Here is a 21,130-nt window from a genome sequence, read left to right on the forward strand (position 1 = left end):
TTGTGACACATCAAGCTAAACCCTACTTCAAGTGGCAATTTACTGTGTGATCATATAACCAGCACACAAGTCCTTCTATCCAACAATGCTCTCATACTACATAGCAAAAACCCAAACCAAGCTCTTCTGTCACACCAGATTTTCCGTGTCATGCATGGTGGCCAAGTAACTTCAGCAGGTGACGATGGCAATTCCCTAGCAGAGCCAGATGTAGCAATTCTTAGGCCTATGCTTTAGCCACAAGACTTTCCCTAGCAATGGCTAGGACCACTCCATGGAGGAGACAAAATAGAGCTGCCATTCCCTGGAAGATCTGACACTACAATCCTGCTTCTCCTTTAAACTAATTATTCAAAACCTGCCCCACAACTTCATTCATCAAGTTGTTGACTAATGTCGAGCAATGCTTACCAGCTGCTTCAGCAAAAATGGCAGGATATCTTCAAGAGCTTGATGTCCAATTGTTGAGTGCAACTGTTCAAATGTTTTGGCTGCAGCCTCTCGGACTTCTTCCAGAGGGTCACAGAGCGCTTTTCTCACTGTAGGAACTAAGGACTCAGAGAAAAGCAGTACCTAAAGATGCAGAGATAAAATTACAGAATGTCTAAAGCACAACAGACATCTGCATCTCAGTAAAGTAGCTAAGAATGCGGAATTTGCACAACTGAAACTGAATTGCAGTTTGCTTGACATGTATCGGAAGAAAAGCAGGATTAATCAACACCAGTAGCTGCAGTACTCTAAGGCTACCTAGTGGATTATTTCTACAAGTAGATCTCATAAAAGTCAGAACTGTGCAATGTTTTAAGTTTACCGACAGATACAAATGCATATTATGTTCCTGAACAGCAACTCACGTTTAGTTTAAGTCCCAAATTCAGTCCATAAAACAAGTCCAGCACTAGCTGTATTATTCTGTCTCAATTGCAATACCTGCGTTATAACATAGATATCTAAGAAACTAGAGATTTCATCTTCCATATTTAAACTTACCGCATCCCTGCTGGTAGATTTCATTATCTCACTCAACCCAATGCAGACTCCTTGCCTCTCATCACTCTTGTCTGACCTTAGTCCATCTTCCAGAATAGGAATGATTTCAGGGAGGATCTTCTCTCCTAATTTTCGGACAAGGTCTCCTAATGTCCGTGCTGCAACCTGTCCCCAAAAATGTATTAATTAACTATCTTCCTGTTTTACAAAACTTAAGAAGGTGAACTGTGACCAAATACTAACTTTTGACCATAAACTACTGTTCACAGTATAGAGAGAGTAGTAGCAACGTGAACACTACTGTTATAAGTAACTAGAGCAAAATGGTTTTACTGTCATCACAGTTGCCTTCAGCAAAGAGAGAACTCAGACATACCCATGCTTAGAACAGTTAAATTAATGGCAGCTTTGGAGTGATTTATAGAAAATAATTATCCTGTGAATTAGTTTATACGGTCACTTGCAGTTAACAGGAAGGCACTACTCAATTTCTCACCGTTCGCTTATCTGCGCAAGTACTGGCCAAGAATTTCAGCAGAAGCCCAAAGAGGGTTGGCAAAATTTCACGCAGTGTGCGAGGAGTGTTTGAGACTACGATCTTCCAGACATGTAAGGAGGCTTGACGCACTACCAGCTGGGTGTCAGAGCGGCCCATGTACAGCCCTGCCAGCACCCTGTTCCTCCTCTCCACACCAAGAGCATTAATAATAGCCTGAAAAGAAATAGCACAAAATTGTGTTATCCAGTACTGAAACTTATAAATAGCACAAAATACATGCTTACTCACTATGTCTTTCCAGCAGGCTTTCCATGCTGATTTAAATAAAAATTTAAAAAACTAAAGGCACAACCAACAAAAACAGCTTTACCTTGTTTGACTGGGCTGTTCCAAAGTTGTCATCCTCTGAGGCAGTTTCTGTGGTCATTTTTCCAGTGACTCCTGAGATATGGAATAGAAGATCTCCAAGGAGCTGAACTGAGCTAAACCTGGCAACAGGAGCAAGTCAAGTGTTACAAACAGGGTATTCAGGCGGTACCTGTCCAAATATGACAGCACCTCAAATACAGACGTGAGCAAAATGCGAGGCAAAGAGCTAGGTCAGCACTGAAATGCTGCACAGGCTGATATGTGAGATCAGTCTCCATACGTGACTGAGAAGAAGGATGCTAAAGAGAAAGGGAAGGAATGAATCCTAAACTGGAAGGTGCTGAGAGAATTCCCATATCAAAGCAATGAATCAGGGAATAGCCTGGACTCTAAAAAGGAACAAGACATGGCCAGTATCTGCCTCAACCCAAAAGATACTCACCTGGGATAAGTGCACTCATCAACACTCAGCTGACACAAGCCTTTTAGTACAACTAATCTTTGAGCAATTGCTATTAGCTCTGAGTGCTCCACTGCACATTTCCATACACACAGGAGAACAATTACTCAGCATTTTGAAAAATGAAAAACAATATATGAGGGCTAAATATTGCCACATCAACTGCCTTGGAAGTGCTTTTCAGAGTCACTACCAGAATTAATAATCTAGTAGGAATGCTTTGCAGGTACCAGGAAACATGATCCACGGCTGGCAGGGCTTTGCAGACTCAGTGCTATAAGGCATCATATTCAAATCAACAAGCGAAAAGACAGACTTGCTTTTACTTCCCAGGACATGTCTGCATTTGCTTGAGGAGCAACATAGAGTCTAAATCACACCAGCTTTCCATCCATGGAAGAGAAATGCCTGTGGATAAGATGGTTATCCCCTACCTTATCCTCCACAAGTCATCAAACAGGCCATCCTCGAGCTGTGGCAGGAGAAGTGCAATGGCAGTCTCTGCATACATACTTATGATTCTCTGGCCAGCACGCAGGGCAGTGTCCCGCACAAACTCATTCTCGTCTGCCAGTGCCTGAGCACAGAGAGAAAAGTGTCTGTGAAAGCTGGGGGTAGGTTTCAACACAATATACAAAACCAACAGGAGGAAAACAAAACAATGTTTTCTCTCTCAGACATGAAAAGTAAATGAACTATAGAGCTGTGAATGCACAAAGGTGATTTCAAGAAATTACTAGTGACTACAAACAAAAGACAGCAAGCAAATAACCTGGAACAAGACGTAATTTATAACTGAAATTCTTTTATATTTTGTATAGTCCAGCAAAGCTGTACAAGTCTCTGCACATCTCACAATTACTGTAAATGGTGCTTAAAATACTCTAGAGCTTTCTTTTTATTCTCTAATAAATAAAACTTTTCAGGCCTTTGCTATATACCTTAAGGATGCAAGGAATGATAGGACCAACATAGGGAGTGAACTTGTCTCCAAAGGTAATTGGCAGGTAGTTGAACATCATGATATAACCATCTCGTACATGTGGAGCAATATCCACTTTACTGGCAGTAGCTACAATCTCTGGCATAAGTTTCTCCAGCTTTTCTACCCCCAAACCAGCCATAACTTCAGCCAGACCTGAGAAAAAAAAGCAGGTAACATAGCTGATACACAAGAAAGAACAAGCTAATCTGATTTAATAGGAGAAAGTCTGAGCTCAGTATTCAAACACAGCTGTCCTCACCTTGAGCAGCACCAGATCGATCCACTGAGCTTTGCTCATATGTCAGTGTCTCCATCAGCCATGGCAACAAATCCTCAAAGCATGATTCTCCCATACCCTTCACCATGGCTCCCAGTGCCTTTGCAGACACTGTACGCACCTAACAGACAAAAGGAACAGAGATTTGCAAAATATCCAGTCAAAGCTACTAAAACAGATGTGTTTGATTACAGATCTACAGAAGATCAGAACAAAGTCTAACCTAAGGCACTGAAAGATAATCTCTATTTGTACAAGAGACTTACTTCAGGTACAGGATCCAACAGAGATGCCTTCAGTCCAGGAGTCACACTGGGTAGGTAAGGAGCCAGATCCTGAAACAAAGACCCCGAAGAGTAAGAACTAGATTCAAAACGAGAAAGAAACCTAAGTCACCTTCATGTAAAGGGCATTTGGTCCCTTATTATTTACTATCCTTAACATCCTGGGAGTTTAATCATTTGCTTTCACAATCCTACAAATAAGCACACTGAATTGTTCTGCAAGTCCAAGAAACACCACCAGTTCTGTGCAGACCACTCAAAACCTTTCTGATGCTCACCCACAACCTGGCACTTCGTATCTAAGGATAATCCAACACACTTAACATTTACAAAGGTTTAAAGGTAGAGATTATCAGAACAAAAATTAAACACAGATCTTTATCCTACAGTGAGGTTCTACAAATACTTTTCAAACAAACCCTGGATCCATTTGTAAGCCACTTATCTGTGTTTCACTGGTACTGGTTTTACTAGTTTGTTTGTTAAGGCATTTCTTATATAGTAAGAATCAGAAGACCTTTTTGCAGGGATAAATCTGGTAGTAACTAGATGACCAAAGTACAAAGCTGACAGTCTTAAGCACCTGAGAATTGTCACTGTCTTTATAGCCATTATCTGTTCATTTACATACATTTAATTAAAGCCAGCTGCATGGATTGTCTACTTTAAAACCAAAATCCCCAAACCAAGTAAAATCTCTCTAGTGCTTGCTGTTATCTCCCACACAGTAACTACATCATACAGTTAGAGAGCATTTTTAGCACTGTACCTTCTGATCAGTCAGGGAGTACATGTTCCCAATGATCTGGGCAGCCATTTTCCTGGTGTCTGTGGAACGATCTTGAAAAGCTCTCTGAACAATTGGCATGATCAGTGCTAACGATGGAGCATCAATGAAATGGACAAATTTGGTATCCAGTAGAGTCTGCAGACACTTCTGGGTCTTCCTGGAGGGGTCAGTGAGAGCATCCAACAGAACTGGAGCAATTGCTGAACATTTTTAAAAAGGAGAGAAAACACTTCATTTGTACATAAAACAAAAATGCACATCAGGGTGAGCTGGTGTTCTCTCATGGGATTTTTTAGATCCTTCTAAAGCACAGGAACAGAGCGAACCCTATTAACATTAGCTGACAAAATGGAAAGGAGCATTCAAAAAGCCTTGAAGCAGACAGCTGCTCTTAAGCTTTCATGTTATACTTTCCTAGAAGTAGTTTAATTTCTATAAAGTTTGGATTTAATCCTAAATGCAGTGAACATAAACCTTGCTATGATAAACCATGGTCATGTCAGGACAGCTCTTTGGCATCAGAGATGCAGCCAGTTCTTACCCAGGATCTCTGGATTCCTGATGACGGACCCAATCTGCCTGAGAGCTTGCTGACCCGCATTCTGCACCTTCACATGAGAATCTGTGAGCACTTCAGTAAGTTTTGGCACAATATTGGGTAAGCAGGAAGAGAGCTGTTTGGGAGCACAGTACGCCATAGCTCCCAGCAGTTCCACTGATCCTGTACATGAAGTACACAAAAATAAAAAAAGAGACAATACACAGCATTAAGAAGAGATATGAGATGACCACATTCCCCTCAAACTCAAATCTGCAAGTGGCATGACCAGTTAGAGAACACACAGAATGACTGAAATGCATCCAGCCACTCTATGCCACTTTGAGACACTGAAAACTAATTTTTTGTTGTACTAGGGAAAAGAAAGGAGGGGGTTAGAACTTCCAGCTTCTGGAGTACTTCCAGAGAGATCAGGAGTAAAAAGTGCCCCTTGAATCTGCTGCGGGGGAAAGAAGTTGCTCAAATGTGTCGGGAAACTCAAAAGTTGTTAAGTTCCACAGCCCCTTATGAGACAATAAACTATCATGGCCATCTGTAGGGATGAAGGAATCAACAAGGGTAATGACAGCAAAGGGAACTGTGAGTTACTCTCAATCACATCAGTCAGATATTGGTCCATACCAGCTTTGGTTCTCCAAGATTCCTCTTCTAGTGCTGCAAGAAGTGATGGCAAAACCAGCTTCACTCCGTGAGTACTCAAGTTACTCATCACAGCTTTGGCACAGTCATCTGCAGCCTCCAAGGAGAAGAGAACATTTACAAGCTGTGTCACAACACCAGTTTTTTCCTTCCTCAGAGATTCAATGGGAACAAAGCCTTCACATAAAATAGCATCTAAGTACAATGATGCAGCTAGCCAAGCAGCTCCAAATTAATGGCCAATGAACTAAGAGGCTTTCAGTTATTAAGAAGATCAAATTGCATTAGTGGTATCTCCAGGGGTAGATCCACCTTCTCAATTTGCCTTGTTACAAACAGTATTCGTATCCATTCCATTTGGGTTTTCTCTTAACACTCTGATCTCAGAAATCTACAGCATCTTACCTCTCGCACGTACTGGTTCCCATCTCCAAAACAAAGCAGCAAGTGAGGTAGCACATGAACCACATAGGGCTCAAAAAGCTTTCCAAGCATACTGCAGAGCATCTCAAAGGCAAACAGAGCCCCTAAAAAAAAAAACACCAAACCCAAAAAGGACAGTTAAAGGAAAATACAACTTCATTTAAAGGGGGTGGAAAGAGAAGACAGAATTTGCCAAATATCTGTAGAACTTCCCCAAAAGCACCCAAATCTCAAAGCTGAAAGTTTCTTGCCTTCTTGAACTTGTGGCTAGTGCTGTGGTAGGGATGTCTGGTCTCAGAAAGGACAAGAAACGCAGTAGCATTAAAAATACGTAACAGTCCTCCGAGTCCTAGCTTGCATAAACAGAAATAAGGATAGGAAACGTTCAGCAGCAAAAGGAACAAGCAGGCTGTGAAAGCCCCTCTGGACCAGCTGCAGCAGAATATGTAAAGTCTTACAGGAAGCAGGAGCCCACCTAGCAACACTTGCCTTTGAAAGTAAGAGGGAGAGACACCCAGAATGTTGTCTAGGACCAGAAACCTTTCCCCCACCACAATGCAAAGAGAGCCGTTTTAGGACACTACAGACAATCAATGTCCTCATGACAGACACTCCCCATTTCCTTCTCTGCAAACTTAGTAAAATAAATGTAGATAAACCAAGCACAGGGGTTCAGGCATCATTTGTTCTGACCACAATGGTAGTAGATACAAGAGAAAGTAAGTATTTGGAGGGAAAAGCTTTTGCCCTTTACCCTCACGCCGACGGAAGTTCTTCTTGTCCTGGATAGCATCGGTCAGTGTGGTCATCATCTCCTGCTGCTTGAGAGAGAGGATACCAAGGCCTTTCACCAGGCCTGCCAGCCCATAAGCTGCACCTTTGCGCTCAGCATATTTATCAGACTCTAAAAGCAGCTGCATTAGCTTCTGTATCATTCCTCCTGCATCTTCCTTAATTGCAGGCACCAGAGGTGGCAAACAGCTTGCTACTGACTCTTGAACCTGTAAAACAATCCACCAGCTATCAGATCACAAAATACTCATCACCAACATAACTTTCCCTTAGACTGCACCCACAATGGCAGCTTTCTGTCAGAGCCATTTTTTATCTGACATCCCTGGAAGTATCACAGCGTTAACATGCCTCTGCACAGAACATAAGAACTCCTCCAAGAAGACACCTACCTGCTGAGATGGTGTGGACAAGGCTGCTATCAGTTTGCCAACAATTGGTTTCACTTTAGGGTCACTCTTGTCCAGATGTTTTGCCAGTGAACCCATCAGAATGACCACGCTCTGCCTGACAGCATCGTAACTGGCATCATTGGGAGCATTTTTCAGGAATTCTTCAAACACTGGCAAGAGAGAGTTAACATTGTCCTGAAAAACAAAACCACAGAACTTGCCACTAGAGTCCACTCAGAATGAGATTTGCTATGCTCAGTGGACTTGTTTGTTCTTCTCTGAGCCAACAAGCTGAACAATCACACTGTATTTACAGTTCATTTAATGTGTCACATCACATAAAACCTTGTGCCATCCCGACAGGCAACAAATATTTCCTGCTAGAGAGAAGTTAGGTCCTAAAGTTAGTTAGAGAAAAGAAGTTAGATCCCCCAAACGGAACAGCATCATGTTCTGCCAGAAGCAATGCAAGCTACTAGGCAAGACAGTGAGCCTAAACATCTGTGCCTGCTCTTTTGCTTGCTCCATTTGCAAAACAAACTTCACATGGCTTTTCTAAGAAACAGAAGGAAAGAATGAATAATATGAAAATAGTCTAATAGTCTTGGGCTTAAAAGAAATGCAGAGGGTTGTCCAGAAATGGTGACTGGCACATATGAGGAAATCTGAAGCTGACCAATTTACACCCTGCACACCTACCCCATCTAACACGACTGGGGAAGGTATAGCAGTGAGGAGAAGGATGGTCCTCAATTTTCTACATCACTTCAGTTGTTTTCAATTTAATTAAGCCAATGATCAGCAAGCTTTCATGTTTTGCTTTGCATGAGGCTGGAAAGAGAAATCTTACCTTTCCCAGGATTAAGAGATCTGTGGTCTGATTTTACCTCTATTACTGTAGTTTTACATCATTTTAAGTCCAGTTAATTCAGTGCTATTTCTTTTTTATTGCAGTGACAGGGAAAAACTACACTCTTAGTCACTAACAGAACAACTCCAAACACAAAAATTCCTACTACATGAAAGTTTTTAGCTATTACAAGTAACAGCAACCTCTAAGGAAAAAAAATCCTAAAAAAAAAAATTTCTATGGGCCCTCACACAGTACTTATGTTTTCATCCCATTTTTTCCTCTTTTTTTTTTTTTTTTTTTTTTTTTTTTTTTTTTTTTTTTTTTTTGAGAGAAGCATTCAAACTTACTTTGCCATGAGTGTTGAGCGTTGAAAGAGCTGCATCTAACATGCACTTCCTGACTTCAGGACTGCGATCATTCAGAGCATCTGGTACAAAAAACTGGAAGAGAGGCTTCACCTGAGAACTGTCCAGATGCTGTGAGAGCTTGTTGAGGGCCAAAGCTATGCCACACCTGTAAAGATGGTGAGCTTGTGAGTTTACTGACTTTGACAGAATTTGCTTGAGGTCAAAATCACATTTGCTATCAGTAGTACCTTACAGAAATTGAGAGAGCATGCCACTATGAAACCAAAGAGCATTACAGATACTTGGGCCAATAAAGACAGACATCAGGATCACTTCATCTTACTGCTGAAATACAGCAGCTTTACAACCAGGTACACCAGCACTAAAGAACAGATTAGCTTAAGATGGGTAGTGAACAAGACGATCCCAAATTAAACATGTATAGGGCATACAAGCAGACAAAAAATAATTATCCAAACGGGAATTTCTCCAGTTGAGTAACACTCGCACTGCTGCTCTTGAAACAATCAATTGCCCGTACAGACGTGGGAGTCCAGCAAGATAAGACAAAAATCAGACAGTCTGAGGGGGAAAGACTGTTCTTATCAGCAGGAGACATGGAGAAAATACTATCCAGTGTTATGATGGAACTGAGAGCATTTCAGTTTGGCCTGCCTAGCCTGCTTCAGGGGCACAAATATTCTCTACCAGAAAAAAAGCACGAAATCAGCAAGTCAATACAGCTGCATGTATTTTGTTGCCTTAACATTCCCTTATTTCTCCACTGCCTGAACTTCTAAATAAAAATCTGTAACATCTCATTAGGATGCACAGGAAGTAATGAGGTCAATCTGAAAATGACTGTACCTTGCTTCCCACTGGTCAGGCGGTGATTCAGATATCACTCGTCCCAAAGCATCCAAAACTGGAGGTGGCCTCTGCAAGGAAAAAAAAATTTATCAGAATGCCTTTTCTAAGGACACACATGCAGAGAATACTGTCAGCCATACCAGAAGAGCATGGTAAAGAAAACAAGCAGAGAGCTAGCTTAGGCCCAAGAAGACTTAGACTGATCCTCCTCTGCCACAGTCCTCCTCTATCACCAAAGGCCTATCTTCCACCTGTACAGTGGCGCCATTACCAGCTGCTAACTTGAAGGTCAAGACATTAAAGTCTGTGATAAGCTCAAACACAGCAATAGTAGGCTTCATGCACAGCCTCAATACAGACAAAAGAAAAAGTGATTAATAGAAGACCTAAAATATAGCACAAGCTTGTGCCTGTCAACCCCTTAGGACTTACGTAGAGCTTCTCTTGGTAAATCTCTGTCAGTTTATTCATGACCTCTGCTGCTTGGTTTCGATACTGAGCTACAGCTCTGGAAAGAGCTTCAGCACCTGCTTGCCGCACTGCCTCTTCATGGTAGATGACATCTTTGATCAGCAGAGAACAGAGGTCAGGCTGCAGCTCCAGACCCATGGACTCCCACAACCTGCAGCGCACACATAGAGGTGACAGATCACCCTTCAGCAAGAGAAGCCACTGCTACATGTAAGTATCAGGGCGGCCAAAGCTGCCCTCTGCCTGTGGGAGGCAAAGGTCCTGCCAGTGGAGCTCGACGAGCAAGAAGAGACATCCCCTTACAATCCAATCGGCCAGGAAGAACTCTTACCTGTCTGCCAACTTCTGGATCTCATCTTCCACATCAAACTTCACTACCCAAAGGCGACGCAACAAATTCAGTCCATTCTTTTCATCGCTGTCTGGGGTTGGTAGAACCATTTGTAGCTCCATCAGTCCCTGAATTAGTTTACAGGAGAATCAGTGCAAAGATCTGATTTTAGAAACAGATGCTTTAGAACACTTAAAACCTTTTCCACATCAAGCTCTCAGTGGTTGGGAGTGTCAAAATTCACATTTCTTTGTGCAGTACACTGCCTATGCAGATCGAGGACTTCCTGTTGCTGTAGACAAGATGGTGAACTCAAGATTAGCACTCCATAGGCAGGTTGCAGAGAGGCGACTAGGCACTAGGTTGTGCTCTGGTGACTACAGTCTTTTCTGATTCTAAGGTACAGAGAAGCCAGCTCAGGTAAGCCAAGCTGAAATTTGTTTCATGGCAGAGAAAACCAAGCACCCTTAATTTTTTTTCTTTCTTTTTTATGTTCTCAGAAGTGACTGAGCCTGAAGCTTTCCAAAGACACTGGACCCAACACAGATATAGGAATTTTTTGACAGTTTCTCCCTTTAAGATGAAGCAATTTTAAATAGAAGGTGCTAAGTTGTCGTAATTACACTTTTTTTAACAAAACAAAGGTGTAGATAGACCCAGAGTGCTCCTTTCTGCAAGGTAAGTCTAGCACAAAGAGCATTACTTGAATTACTGTTCAGTAGCTATTGCCACCCACCGCAGGCACACTACCCAAAGACTAGCATCACAGCTGAAGCCTCTCTTCATCAGTGTTGGAGAAGATTCACCTCCGAAAATATTTAAAAATTCAAAAATTCAGTGTGACCCTGGAATGGTTCCCACCTACCCTGAGAGATGCATCTCGAACATTCATGCATGGAGATTGCAGGGCCTGAAGTAACACATCAATCTCCTCCTGTTCTGCATAGGCACAGCCGTCCTCCCCGCTGCTGCTTGCACACAGTGTGGTCAGCGCGTTGGAAGCCAAAACCTAAAGTGCCATGAGGAAGTATTAGAGATTCCACCACCGCTTTTGCCTTCTTTGCATTTGGTCAAAGCAAGCGCAAGGTGGGGGTTGAGTGCTACCACAAAAGAAGAAATTCTCGAAGAACAGTGACAAGGGTTCATGGCGAAAACAAGAACTGACAAGTTCAGTCCAACCCTTTGCCTTTTTGTTATTGACCTTTCTGCCATCTCATCCCTTAGAACAAACACTTGGGTGAGCGTCTACTAAACTTTGACAGAGCAAAGCCTTAGAGAAGGTATAAAATGTCACCTGTGGAAAACTGAAGAATATGCTTGGTGCTATAAAATCCACAGGAAAAAAAGTTACATGCACTTTATTATCCCCAAAAGAATACCATACGCATAAGAGAAAATCAGTCATGTATCAACCACCAGCCTCAGACTTAAACCAGGTTGGTGTATTTCCCTCAGGTAGATGCTGATGAAACTTAAGCAGAATCCTGACCGTGGTTATAAAGCCGGGGCCTCACCTGTAACCGTGGAGAACCTGTTCCTATCACCCGGGTCAGCAGAACCAGCATGTCCCTCCGGGGCAGTAACTCTGGGCCATTCTGAAAGGTTGGGGGGAGAAAAAGCCTTACGTCTTGTGACTCTGAAGTACCTTGCCTGTGTATGACACTCCTTATAAAAATCACAATCAAAACCTAGGGTTGGACAGTTAACCAAAACCTGTGACCGAAAACAATCTTACCTTGTTAACTTTAACTTGTAGAATTAATCTGCTTTGTTAAGTTTACACATTAGCTGTTTTATCCCATGCCTCATCTGAACAACTGTAAAAGGAGGTCATCTGATGCCCACAAACTCTCACTTACCTCATCTACCAGCAAAGCCTGGCCATTTGCTGATGATCTCAGGTGAGCATGGATCGTAAGGATCTGCAGAATCTTGACGAGAAACTCCTCCTTGTCTTCACTGTCATGACATGTCTCAGTCATAACTGTCTTTAAGAGAGGAAAGACTAAAGAAAATGCTGGAGCTGATAATGGGGCAGCACCTGTGAAAAGGAAAAACAATCTGGTAAGCATAGCTGATCTTGTTATATTCCCAAGTGTTGTAACTCTAAGCATAACTTTGTTTTATAATATTGACTGGTGTAAAATGTACATCTCAGTAGCACATAATGGATATGGCCAGCTTCAGCCGTATGTACAAACATGCTCAGTGACCCTAAGTACTTCTATGTCCCCAGAAACACCCAGTCTAAAAGGTCACTGTCTCATGTATCTGGACTTACCCTACAGAGGCAATGCTTAGCCTGTCCAAAGCAGCGCACACAGCCGGCCCCCTGTTTAACCTCTCCCCCTTTGCCACCTCATTTAACGACAGCAACAGTACGGCTCCAACAGTGACATTTCGCATTGGTTAATGGTTGGACTTGATGATCTTAAAGCTCTTTTCCAATCTAAATGATTCTATGATCCTACCCTAATGTTGTTGCTTGCTACACCAATGAGCTGGCTTTAATTACAGTCACATTAGGATTCCAAATTACTTCCAATGCTTCAATAGTGTGAAAATACACACTGTAAATGAAATCAAAACAATTCAATGGAATAAAGTAGACAGACAGGCCAAACCGAGCTTTTGTCTATGCTGGAAATACTTGCGGGCAGGGCAGTACAGGACACAAAATCAAATCCATCACACAACTAAAGTTGAAATAAAATCTATTATTTAAAGTGCATGAAGTTTGTGTGTACACTCTTGAGAATTAAAATAAACTAAAAAATAAAAATTACAGTCAATTTTACTTCTGAGCAGGAGAATCCACACAGGGATCTGTTACAATTTAGCTAATTCACTTTTAAAGTTCATTTGTCCCGAAGTTGGGGCCCATTTGCCAGCTATATTCCCCTTAAATACTTCCTACCAACCTAGCTAACCTGTCATTCCCGTCTTCAGCTGGATTCTTGAGAATGAGGTTCCTTTAATTCTGGTGCAAATCTCAGCTCCCCTCCCACCTTGAAAAAAATTAAATGGGAAACCAAAATTAATTTCGGATTCCCATTGTTAAAGAGTTTGATCCTTCCTTCTCACAGGGGCTTGGCAATGGGGCATAACAAATTCTCTTTCCTATCCTCCCGTTAGTCCAGTTAAACCTCAAGCACTAGACATCTAGGGAAAACTGTTGCTTTCTACATCCGATCTGTGCTGTCAGAGAACACCAGATTTTAAATTTCTAAGATGCAGATGAAGAGCACTGCAGATACAATACTGCAGTATTAGTCAGCTTATGTAGGGCACGGATACTGCAAAAGTAGTTCAAGGGAGAAATATTAAATAAAAAACACACTGTGAGCTCCTAGCTATTTAACAGGAATAGCTTAGGTAAAACCCTCTCCATCTCTGATGTGGGATTTTTTTTTTTTTTTCCAGTATCTCTTTGCTTTTATACTTTCTATTTTTTTAATTATTGGCCAGATATTTTTAGGCTTAAGCAACTGTCCCTCTATATGCAGCAGAAAGAAGAAAACTTTATCTGAGAAGATAAATGTTCTGTTAACAAAGTAGCTGGTATTGACCCATATGAAAAAAGATTATAAAATGTATCTTGGCATTTCAGCAGTGAATGATAAATTTTATCATCCACTTTATAATAAGGTATGGGCTCTCTTAGATTTCATGGTAACCTAAGAAACTAACCTCCACTAAATAATATTGCACAACTACACTCCTAAGAACTTTGAAAATGAGAATGTATTTATATATATTTATATTTGGGAATATAACATGACTCATCCAACAAAGTGCTATGGAGCCTACTTCCTTCCTCTTGCAGAAGTGGAAAAAAAAAGATATTCATTTAATTAAGCACTGTAGGAAATCTTGAAGGATGAGGGTTGAAAATACTCCTGCTACTTTCTGGAAATAAGCCTGAAAATGGATTCAAACATTAATGAACTTGCACTTACTATCGAAATAAATTGCATCGTGAAGACACCGAATTATTACTGAGATGTTCAGCACTGAAGTGGTGCTCAACATGGTCAATTGCTACTACTCAGCTGTGAAGATTATGTGTGCCACAGTCAAACAACTGCAGATCTGACTGGAAACAGAGCAGTAAGAGGAGAACTGAACTACTGGGGTAAGGGACCAAATGGAATCCTACATTTCCTTTAAAAAAATTATAAACCATCTACCACAGCAGCTTTTGATTGAGCTAGATGATGAACAACTCCAAAGGCTGGATGAACCATCTGTACAACTACAGTGAGTGATACCACTATCAGTACACCAGATGTTTTAAGACAGCCTAAGCCATCCCTGCCACCAAAGGAAGCAGACCTACCCTCCCCTCTTCTGTACTATTGTCTTCAATGTCATGGTACAAGTACTTGCAAACCACATTGTGAAGCACATTCTGAAAATTATCTAGATTAAAACTAACCCAGTGGAAAAAAAAAAAAAGAAAAAATCAAGAGAAAAGGTTCATTTAACTCAGATTATATTCTTGCACTGTAAAACATTGGTGCTTGCCTTCATGCTACAGCGTGGGAAAGAATTGCTTCTTCTACAACCATGTCAGAATAAAATATTCATGAACTGCAGCACTACATAGCAAACAAGCAGAGGCCACAGGCACTTCACTGCTGAGATCACAGATAACAAGCAATTATTTTGTCTTTCCACTTAGTCTCACTGAATTACTTATGCTAAGTGGTGTTGAAAGGTAGGAACTGTCCTTGGCAAAGATGAGCCTTAATTCCACTACTGTTATTTCTGTATGAACCATTTTAGGAAAAAATACAGTTATTTAATTTCTACACTTACTATACTTGTAACATGATTTCTACTACTACCACTGAAAGAAAAAAAAAAACCCTTAAGGTTTTTCATATCTATGAAGACTTATCAGATTTAAAAAAAAAGTGAAGTCTCACCTATAAAACATGATACAAACCATTAAAACTAGAACAGCTCACAGAGTTATTGAAGGGTGGGGGGACCGGTGTCAGAGGAATCTACAACGCTTTTTACCTGGTTCTCCCTTGCCTGTTCGGCTAGGAATGGTATGCACATGCAGCAAGCTAACAACTCTGTTCAGAGCAGTAGGCAGCTCTTCTTGACACCAGGATTCATCTAATTCACATTCTGGTTTCATCAGGCGCAAGGTCACATGACTCACTAAAGTACCTGGTATGAAAGAATAAAGAATCCATGAGAGGACTAAAACCAAACATTTCTTGAGGGAAAAATTCCCCAGGAACACAGACCCAAGAATTACAACAAAGCTCTGGGCAACAGCCCAGGCTGCAAGAGAGGCACAGAGAAGGAAGCACACAGCCCTGAGGCTTATAGGGGACAGCTTCCTTCACAACAGTCACAGAGGCGAGTTATGCTTGCATCCTCCAAACTCTGCAAAGGGGAGACAGTCCCATTGCGACCAACTGCTACTGAGAGGTGATCACAATGACTAGACAAATCCTTGTCTTTGGACCCAGTCCTATCCAGCAGCAAGATCTCTGGGACATCACAGTTGTCTTCCTCAGCACTGTTCCAGCATGGTTTTTCGTCGTGGCTGTCTGTGATACACAGTCATGATCCACAGCTTGTAAGAGCAAGGATTTTCACCACCCCGCCATAAAAATAATGTGCCCTGCCCTTGAACAGCAACTGCAAATACTAACCAAAGGTTTTCAGTCGAGCAGGCATGACACAGGAAGCTAAGGAAAGAAAAGGATTCTTAATCCTTGGAGCAGCCAAAGGTGATCGAAAAAGCGGCAAGAAGGAACTGATGAGACCAGGGATGTACTGGGTTAGACCAGGAGGCTTTCTCTTTATAACAGCGTCCAGGAGTCCTAGGGCTGTTTCCAGCTCATTATCAAGCTGTAAGAGAACCAATTCAAAAGGTTACCATAAAAACTTCATCAGGGGAAAAAAAAAAAAAAAAATCAAGCTGTTAAATCTAATTTCTAATAAAAGAAACAAATAGGTTACTGCCAAACATTCTCTATGCCACTCGATTTTCCTTTTATCAAAATGACTTGGGTCATGGTAGTTGCAGAGTTGGCAAAAAAGACCATTAAAACTCACCTCCTTCAGCCGTTTTCTTATCTGAGACTCCCTTTCCAGCTGTGCATGCATCAGCTCTTTCTGCTTGCTAGTTAGTTGCACCTCATCCTTTATTCCTTTCTTCTTCTTTATCTCCTGCAAGAGCACGCCATGGACATTATTAACTGGGAGCTAATAACAACATCCCCTTAACTAGGCAGAGAAGAAAGTTGGACACATTGGTTTTTTTGTAATTTACTTTTAAAACAGTATCAAAATATTCTTCCAAGCATATCACTCTTAAGTGAAGACACAAAATGGACATCAGCAGGTTAACAACACTTTAGTGTCCCATTAGCATCATAACATCAGTTTCTCCCACATTTGAATTGGCCACAAATTATTTTATGTCATTAAAAAGATCTGTCCAGGCCTTTCTACAGTGGATGGGCATGTCATCCTCCCCAGAGCAAAAGAGAAGTCAACCTTTAATAAAAGAATGCTCCACTCAACCCGGTACGTTCCCTTCCATTCACCAAATTTCTCCCCCCACCTACAACCATTGCTCTGGCCCCAGACTGAACAGAACTGCTGGCTGTCGGCAAGATGGAAGCACCTATTTAACAACCCTTACTGAAAAAGTTACACGAGATACATTGAAAAAGAGATGAAGAGAAAAAACAGATATTACCAACTAGTAAGCACACTTACAAACAAGTAGAATACCACATAAATTGATACAAATACAGATATAAGAGAAAAGAAACTGATACATACAGATATAAGAGAAGACAACATTTAGGTACTCAAAGAAGTTCAGAGAATCTTTCCCAACAGTGTACACACATATGCCAGAAGCCATGCAACTAAACAGGTGAGATCGTAGTGAAGGTTCTGACACCAGCCAGGCTTTCCTGTTCCCATCAACTCACCTCCTTCAGCTCCAGCTCAATGATTTGTTCCTTGAAGGAATAAGCTTTGTTCTCCCTCTTCATGTTAGCCTTTTTCATACTATCTTGTTGAGCACTAAGAAGGAAAAGTAGAGACAAGAATCTGGACTAAGATCCAGGCACACAAATCCAGGAACTCCTGTCCAGAAAGAGCATCTGACAAACCCACTCACTCACTGGCTAGATGCCACCAGCAATCAATCCCCAGGTGCACGGAGAAAAGAAATTACAGTCTTACCTCTGTATTATAGACTTGTCATACAGTTCTCCCTCTGGTGTCTTCATGATGGCAAATTCCTCTCGAGTAACCTGGCACAGAGCTGGATTCTCCATTGATGCTGAGATATTGCTGATGAGCTGTGGGAGCACTCTACCAGGTGAAAGCAGAGAGAGAGATCCCACTGCATTCATAGATGACTATCAAGAAAACAAAGGAAAAAAAAATTATCAGTATTCCTTGAAATTTTATCAAAAAAGTATGGCCTGTTGAGGCAGCCCATGTTATGTTCTAATTCCTAATTCCTTGTTCAGTGGGTACATGAATCATATCTAGAATTCTACTAGGTTACTGGTACACATTCTTCCCTCCTTAAATCCCAGCTCTTTTTCACCAGAGATGTTCTCTTTGAACCCACCCTTTCCCCAACTTTTAGACAGATCTCCTTCCTTATAAATTGGTTAGTACTTTTAACTCCTCCAGAAAATTCTCCTGTTCCAAAGTATTTCCCAAAACTAACACAAGGAAAGCAGAAGTTTATCACCTGGTTCTCTGGAGTGTAGGCAGTGATTCTGGGTAATATGTCATTCAGGTGTTTTGTAATGAAGTCTTTGGGATCTATCTTCATCTTGATGAGAAGGGCTGGCCAAAGACCTGGCTGGACTGCCACTAGCAAGAAGAATACATCACCATAAGAAATACAAAGCAGACTGCTAATACAATCAAACAAAATGTAAGATAAAAACCCCATACACTGGCCACGAGAGTGGCTTTATCCCTTCACTTACCTACAGAGGGATGATGGCTCACCAGCAGCATCTCCAGTGCCAGCTTTTCTGGCTCAGAGGAATCCACATCAAGCCCTGCCACACTTGAGATGACACAGAGTGCCTCATGAAGGACACGGGGAGGAATGTATATCTTTCCTAGCTCCGACAGCTCTCCCGACTCCAGCACCAGGACCTCATGAGGCAGAACCTGAGTGGACAACCTGTCATTAACACATCACACCAAGCCTTCCTGAGCCCTAGCACACTTCCCCACAGTAACACCGCACTGAATACCAACAATCAGCTCCCTCTGTCAGTACCTACAACCTGAAGTTTTCAAAGGAAAGGGAAAAAGGATAACAGTGGAACAGAAGCACAGAGATGACAGTGACAGAAAGACTAAGAATGGAGGACTATACTACATTTGGCGAGACGGGCTAAAATAAAACTAAAACAATCATTTTTGGCAAAGAGGACTTCGGAAAAGGTTGAACAAGCTGACCAGAAACAGTATATCCAACTTCTGCAGACTCATTTTACCCAGTATCTTTTCAAAAATACTTTATTCAGGCTGTATCTGTGACATGGGAAGACTATTTACAAAGTCACAGCCTTGGTACCTAATTAATGCAACGTAATCTATTATACACCTTGACATGGCACTGGCTTAGCAGCATGCCCAATAATCCAGCACTCACTGTTTCCTCTTTTTTTTTTTTTTTTTTTTTGTAATAGTTACTACTAAAGTATTGATATTACATTTGCTTTAAATAGACAACCTGAGCTATAAAGCCAGGGAAAAGAACTAGGATACCAAGAAAGGAACTAAGCACTTGGTCTTCCAGCAGGGATTAAAATAATAGAAGGACATGCAAAATTACAGCTTCTTCCCCAAATAATTTTGAATAATATGTCTTCTGTGTATACAGAGAAGAGTAGGCACACCAAAGGCACTGATACAGTAATAGAAGTAATCTAGTAAGCAATGGCATTCTAGATCATACAGCTGGAATTGAATCATCTTCATATCATGCTGTAGGCAGCAATCAAACAATTGTCTGCGCTTCTTGACTACTCACCTTGTGAGAACTGAGAACCACTTTCAGCTCCTCCAAGAGCCCATAGGCCAGTTTGTACCCTCCCAGAGAGGACAAGAGCTTCTTAACTGTTTGATGGGCCTGTCTTCGAACATGCCAGATCCGACTCAGCAGTACTGCAACAAGGGCACGGTGATACTGCCTGAAAATGGAGAAACAAACAGGTTTAGCAAGGGAGGCAGCTCTGCAAACCAACCGGACACAAAAGCACAAAGAGTTCAACATCTTGTGTAAAGTCCCAAGCCCACCCTCTCCACTGCCCACATTAACATTCAGGAATCAGACACAGATCAGTGGCAGTGCACTCTACGTACTGAACTTTACTTTCAGGCAGCCGTTGCACATGATCCAAGAGAAGGCGCTCTGTCAGCTGCAGTACTGTACACATTGCTGTGGGAAAAGACAAATATTTAAAATAGCATAAGACTTCATAAGGAAACAGATTATTTTTTTTTTTACCTAGAAACAAACAGCCAGCAAGGGGACACATTAAAATAGCTACCCAAACGGAGCCCCTATATAATCTTCTCAGTGAAGCTAAAGACAAATCCAACTCGTATCTGCCAAGAGTGGAAACAGAATCATAATTTAATAGAAATGCTGTTAGCTGGATCCCAGCAGAATTTTCTTGACCAGTATGTGTGATCTATTTTTGTCTAAGTCAACAGAGCAAACCAAACGATAAACACCACGCTCACTGCACCAGTACTGTTAATTCCTGAGTGCTGCCGAAATGTCTCCAGTGACAATAAAATGTACACCGAACTCACAAAAGTGCATAATGCTATTTGAATAGCAGCCTCGGCATTTTACCTCACACCGTCTTCCGAGCTTCAGCTGTCACTAGGCTCTTTGGTTGTCTGTCAACATTCAACCATATTATAAAAGCAGGAGTAGAAAGCCCTGAAACATGGGGTGGGTTATAACCCATATTAAATATGGTACAGGGGACTTTCAGCATTCAAGGCATCAGATAGTTTTGGGATGTTAAGCTGGATGTTTTTGCTTAAATAACCAATAACAAATTATTACACTATTTACTCCCAAAATAGCAGCATTAGTTCTGGGAGCTAACTTCCTACAGGAGCAACACAAAATTTTCCAAATCGTGCTGTTTCAGGATACCTGCAGACTTGGGAGGGAAAATGAATGGATATACACATTGCCTTCAGGAAACAGGGATGAAATTATTTTCCATTTAGAAAACTTTACCTCTTCAAAGCTTTGTACAAAAGATAAGTGAATTCGTTTCAGAGACATGATTCATGAACTCATTTTCAAAACTTTCAGTTTAAAATGTAGTCAGTAATGTTTTGTGTTGGGCACATTCCTTTTTTTTTTTCTTTTCAATTAATCTTTAAACACAAGAGAACAAAACAGAGCATAGAGACACTAATTTATAACCCAATTGATTTCCTATCTTATTACTCTTCTTCCATGTATCTTAAGATTTTCACCTACATGTTTTCTTCTCCAGCCTTATTTTACTTTTTCCCCATCTTCTTCTTAATTTTTGGCTTCTCCACACCCTTTATATTGGCTGCAACTATCTAGTTACTAACTGGGACACCACACAGGCACATTTGGTACTGGAAAGACTTTTACAGACTATACAAATTTGGAATTATAATGAACCCGAGTTATCAAACATTTAAGAAATAAATTAATTCATTGTCAAGCTTAGACTACAACTAATCTAGATGTACTTCTGAAAGAGTTG

General features: G+C 41.2%; 1 protein-coding gene across 1 annotated transcript in view; it reads right to left on the reverse strand.

Moving 5' to 3' along the window:
- Nucleotides 1-21,130, reverse strand: part of GCN1L1 (GCN1 general control of amino-acid synthesis 1-like 1 (yeast)) — a gene marked incomplete at its 5' end in the record, with an annotated part of 41,760 nt that overhangs the window by 10,752 nt on the left and 9,878 nt on the right. The window contains 30 exons of the mRNA XM_010289933.1: nt 412-573; nt 994-1,158; nt 1,490-1,705; nt 1,863-1,980; nt 2,756-2,898; nt 3,263-3,459; nt 3,566-3,704; nt 3,850-3,918; nt 4,637-4,857; nt 5,199-5,378; nt 5,838-5,952; nt 6,261-6,382; nt 7,033-7,279; nt 7,463-7,657; nt 8,663-8,828; nt 9,530-9,600; nt 9,965-10,154; nt 10,335-10,462; nt 11,200-11,343; nt 11,849-11,929; nt 12,194-12,375; nt 15,363-15,518; nt 16,013-16,211; nt 16,419-16,532; nt 17,309-17,402; nt 17,565-17,743; nt 18,088-18,212; nt 18,332-18,521; nt 19,393-19,552; nt 19,725-19,800. Of these exons, the coding sequence (XP_010288235.1) occupies nt 412-573; nt 994-1,158; nt 1,490-1,705; nt 1,863-1,980; nt 2,756-2,898; nt 3,263-3,459; nt 3,566-3,704; nt 3,850-3,918; nt 4,637-4,857; nt 5,199-5,378; nt 5,838-5,952; nt 6,261-6,382; nt 7,033-7,279; nt 7,463-7,657; nt 8,663-8,828; nt 9,530-9,600; nt 9,965-10,154; nt 10,335-10,462; nt 11,200-11,343; nt 11,849-11,929; nt 12,194-12,375; nt 15,363-15,518; nt 16,013-16,211; nt 16,419-16,532; nt 17,309-17,402; nt 17,565-17,743; nt 18,088-18,212; nt 18,332-18,521; nt 19,393-19,552; nt 19,725-19,800 (4,544 nt within the window). The remainder of the gene's footprint in view (nt 1-411; nt 574-993; nt 1,159-1,489; nt 1,706-1,862; nt 1,981-2,755; nt 2,899-3,262; nt 3,460-3,565; nt 3,705-3,849; nt 3,919-4,636; nt 4,858-5,198; nt 5,379-5,837; nt 5,953-6,260; nt 6,383-7,032; nt 7,280-7,462; nt 7,658-8,662; nt 8,829-9,529; nt 9,601-9,964; nt 10,155-10,334; nt 10,463-11,199; nt 11,344-11,848; nt 11,930-12,193; nt 12,376-15,362; nt 15,519-16,012; nt 16,212-16,418; nt 16,533-17,308; nt 17,403-17,564; nt 17,744-18,087; nt 18,213-18,331; nt 18,522-19,392; nt 19,553-19,724; nt 19,801-21,130) is intronic.

This window comes from Phaethon lepturus, unplaced genomic scaffold (assembly GCF_000687285.1).
Source record: "Phaethon lepturus isolate BGI_N335 unplaced genomic scaffold, ASM68728v1 scaffold12626, whole genome shotgun sequence".
In the NCBI taxonomy this organism is placed as follows: domain Eukaryota; kingdom Metazoa; phylum Chordata; class Aves; order Phaethontiformes; family Phaethontidae; genus Phaethon; species Phaethon lepturus.